At 44.8% G+C, this 3,024-nt stretch overlaps 1 protein-coding gene across 1 annotated transcript; it reads left to right on the top strand.

Moving 5' to 3' along the window:
• Positions 1-849: 849 nt before the first annotated feature.
• On the top strand, positions 850-2,507 carry RPS23 (ribosomal protein S23). The gene is made up of 4 exons (XM_004678158.2): positions 850-932; positions 1,386-1,545; positions 2,064-2,184; positions 2,311-2,507. The coding sequence occupies exons 1-4, from the start codon at positions 929-931 to the stop codon at positions 2,455-2,457; spliced, it is 432 nt and encodes a 143-aa protein (XP_004678215.1). The 5' UTR covers positions 850-928; the 3' UTR covers positions 2,458-2,507.
• Positions 2,508-3,024: the final 517 nt, after the last annotated feature.

Consider the following 3,024-nt stretch of genomic DNA (forward strand, 5'->3'; position numbering starts at 1 on the left):
GCTTGTCTGTCTCTTTACAATCTTTAGGATCTCGCCAGGACGTGTTCTTAAACCACCCTATTCAGAGTAGCCAAGCTCACCCCCTAACCACTATCACCTAACTAATCATATTTTCTCTGAAGCACTTATCAGTGTATAAAATTGTATTTTTATTCACACTGTACTGTCTCCTCACATCTAGACTATTACATAATCTGTAAGAGAACCCTTCACTTTCTTGTTATTATCTCCAATGCCTAGAACAGGTGCTCTGCACAGAGATGTTTTTATAGAATATTCGTGGAATGAAGGTCCAGAAAACCTTCACATCTACTTCATGTTACGTGACACACAGGTTTCTAGAGTTACGTGAAAGTAGCCCAAGGTCACACAACCAGTAAATAGCAGCTCTTAAGTTTAAGGGCTGGCATAAAGTTCTTCATTGCTACACCACATTTGCCTGCCTAAAATCTCTTCACGTTACTAGGTAGCTTGTGAGGGTGAATTAAAGCGCAGAGGTCTCACTCCCCACACTCATCAGAAGGAACCCAAGCGGCGCGCGCACACAGCCGCGAACGCCCGTTCCGGGTTCCGCCAGCCAAGCCCCGCCCCTATGGGTGTGCCCAGAGCGCCTGAGAGAGGGTCTCGAGCAAAGAGTTCTGGGAGCGGTAGTTCGTGTTCCCTCTCTTTCCGGCATTCACATGAAAAGAAATAAAAATGTAAAGTAGATACCATCGAATTCCATGAAGATTAAATAAAATGCTGATTCTGGTTTATGTCGTCTGGTAAGTGGTGCAAACGGGTAGTATTTAAACCGGAGGTGCTATCTCTGGTCAGGCATTGCGCAGACAGCCATGCGGGGTCCTTGACTGGGCGGGGCTTGCCGCGGTGCCTTGTGGCTCCTTCTGTGCAGATTCTCTCTTTTGCGTAGGCCCTTAGTGCCGGCAGGATGGGTGAGTCGGCTCGGGAGGCTATGAGGGGGCGCCGAAGGGAGGACGCAGTGATCTCAGGGACCGGGATGGGGGTCGAGGCATATCGTTGACTTGGACGAGGGGTGGAGATCCAGTAGGGGTCGGTGAGGAGCGGCGCTCCCGTAAGCACATGGCCGGTGCAGGAAGGACCCGTGCAGCGTAGAGGCCTCCGGGCTCCGTACTGAAGGGACCTGAGTGGCAGTCGCTGCTCCTCACCCCGCCGTGGGGCCGCATTCCTTCGGCAAATGTACCCGAGAAACACCTTTTAAAGGTGTCTCGATGGAAATTTTGGCATCGGGCAGCTGTTTGGCCTTCAGGCCAAGATGTAATGCCTGCCAATTGGTAGCCCAAGGGAGCTACTTTCCTAGAAGACGTGGAAAATAGGGTCGGCGCATATTTGCGGCGGAAATAGAGCGGTTCTTTTGACTTTTTCAGGCAAGTGCCGCGGTCTTCGTACGGCCAGGAAGCTCAGAAGCCACCGACGAGATCAAAAGTGGCATGATAAGCAGTACAAAAAAGCTCATTTAGGAACTGCCCTGAAGGCCAATCCTTTTGGAGGCGCTTCCCATGCAAAGGGAATTGTGCTGGAAAAAGTGTAAGTGAAAGGTCCATCTCTCCCAAGGTTGGGGGAGAGAGGTATAAATATCAGGGTTTTGTATCAGGGCTTTGTATCCTCATACATGAGAGGTGTGGCAGGGTTTTAATATATGCCTGGAAAATAGAGGTGGTATTGAAAGGAAGTAAAGTAACAATGAAATTATGGACGTTCTGAGAGCTTTCATGGTGTGGGATCTGTTCGAAACAGATGGTATTACTCATAGACCACTTACAATCACAATTTTCTATGAGAGAATTCTATTAAAGAAATTTCTTGCCTAGGTTAGCCAAGATTGAGCCTCATGGATTTGCCTGAATGCCTTCGTTTTGATTTTACTAAATGGTCTAGTCATAGTAATGAAACTGAGGGGATGCTTCTTAAAATCCCAGGGGGTTAGTAATTATGATTAACTTAGAAAGGTAAAGACAGAATTTCATAACTTCCATCAGTGCTTAATGAACTAGATGAATGCTGTATCAGAACGCCAGCTCACTTAGCTCTTCTGTTCATAACAGGGGAGTTGAAGCTAAACAGCCAAATTCTGCCATCCGGAAGTGTGTCCGAGTCCAGTTGATCAAAAACGGGAAAAAAATCACAGCCTTTGTACCCAACGATGGTTGTTTGAATTTTATCGAGGTGAGTGCTTAAGTCTGTTAGAGCTCCTGTTCTTGGGATAATTTTCCCCAGTTTGGTAATCTGGTCAGTGGGTATTTTTTAATGATTACCGCTGCTAGCAGGAATAAATTGTTGATTTTATTCCAGGAAAATGATGAAGTTCTGGTGGCTGGATTTGGTCGCAAAGGTCATGCTGTTGGTGACATTCCTGGAGTCCGTTTTAAGGTCGTCAAAGTAGCCAATGTCTCTCTTTTGGCCTTATACAAAGGCAAGAAGGAAAGACCAAGATCATAAGTTTCAATGGTGAAAAGACAGTAGCAATAAATTTTCACATCAGAAATGTGTGTTTGGTGTCTCTTTCCTCATTACAAAGATGAGTTATATGCTTTATGGCAGTTTGGGAGAACAGAGTTAATTCAGAATTTTCTGAAGTAAATTGGATATTAACCTAGAAAACAAGTTTCCCCTCCACCATGGAATAAAAAGAGTGCAGTAAGTAAGTGCATAATACCTGTATGGAGGACTGAAATTTAACCTGTAGTTAAATTTCAGTATGATAAATACTTCTCTCCACTTGTGTTTTCAAGTTATCCCAAGGTCAGAATTGATGTTGTATTTTGTTTATGTGTTACTGTGTTTATAAATAGTAAGATGCAGCCACTGGGAGCTGATGGAACCTTATGCAGGCAGGTGCGGGCAGAAGAAAGATTGTTAGCAGTTGGGAAATGAAGTACAGAGAGATTGCTATCTATATTTCAACATTGAGTTTTTCTCTCAAGGCACACAGTAATGTGAGGGTAGGAACTGACGGTATTTTGGTAATTACTGAGGCTAACTATTGTCATCATTACACAAGTTTTT

Source organism: Condylura cristata, unplaced genomic scaffold, assembly GCF_000260355.1.
Source record: "Condylura cristata isolate star-nosed mole 26May11 unplaced genomic scaffold, ConCri1.0 scaffold00007, whole genome shotgun sequence".
In the NCBI taxonomy this organism is placed as follows: Eukaryota; Metazoa; Chordata; class Mammalia; order Eulipotyphla; family Talpidae; genus Condylura; species Condylura cristata.

Excerpts from the sequence above, each read along its gene's own strand:
- RPS23 (XM_004678158.2), top strand. Across the intron at positions 1,546-2,063 it reads GGAATTGTGCTGGAAAAAGT|GGGAGTTGAAGCTAAACAGC; the intron begins GTAAGTGAAAGG and ends TGTTCATAACAG. Across the intron at positions 2,185-2,310 it reads GTTGTTTGAATTTTATCGAG|GAAAATGATGAAGTTCTGGT; the intron begins GTGAGTGCTTAA and ends ATTTTATTCCAG.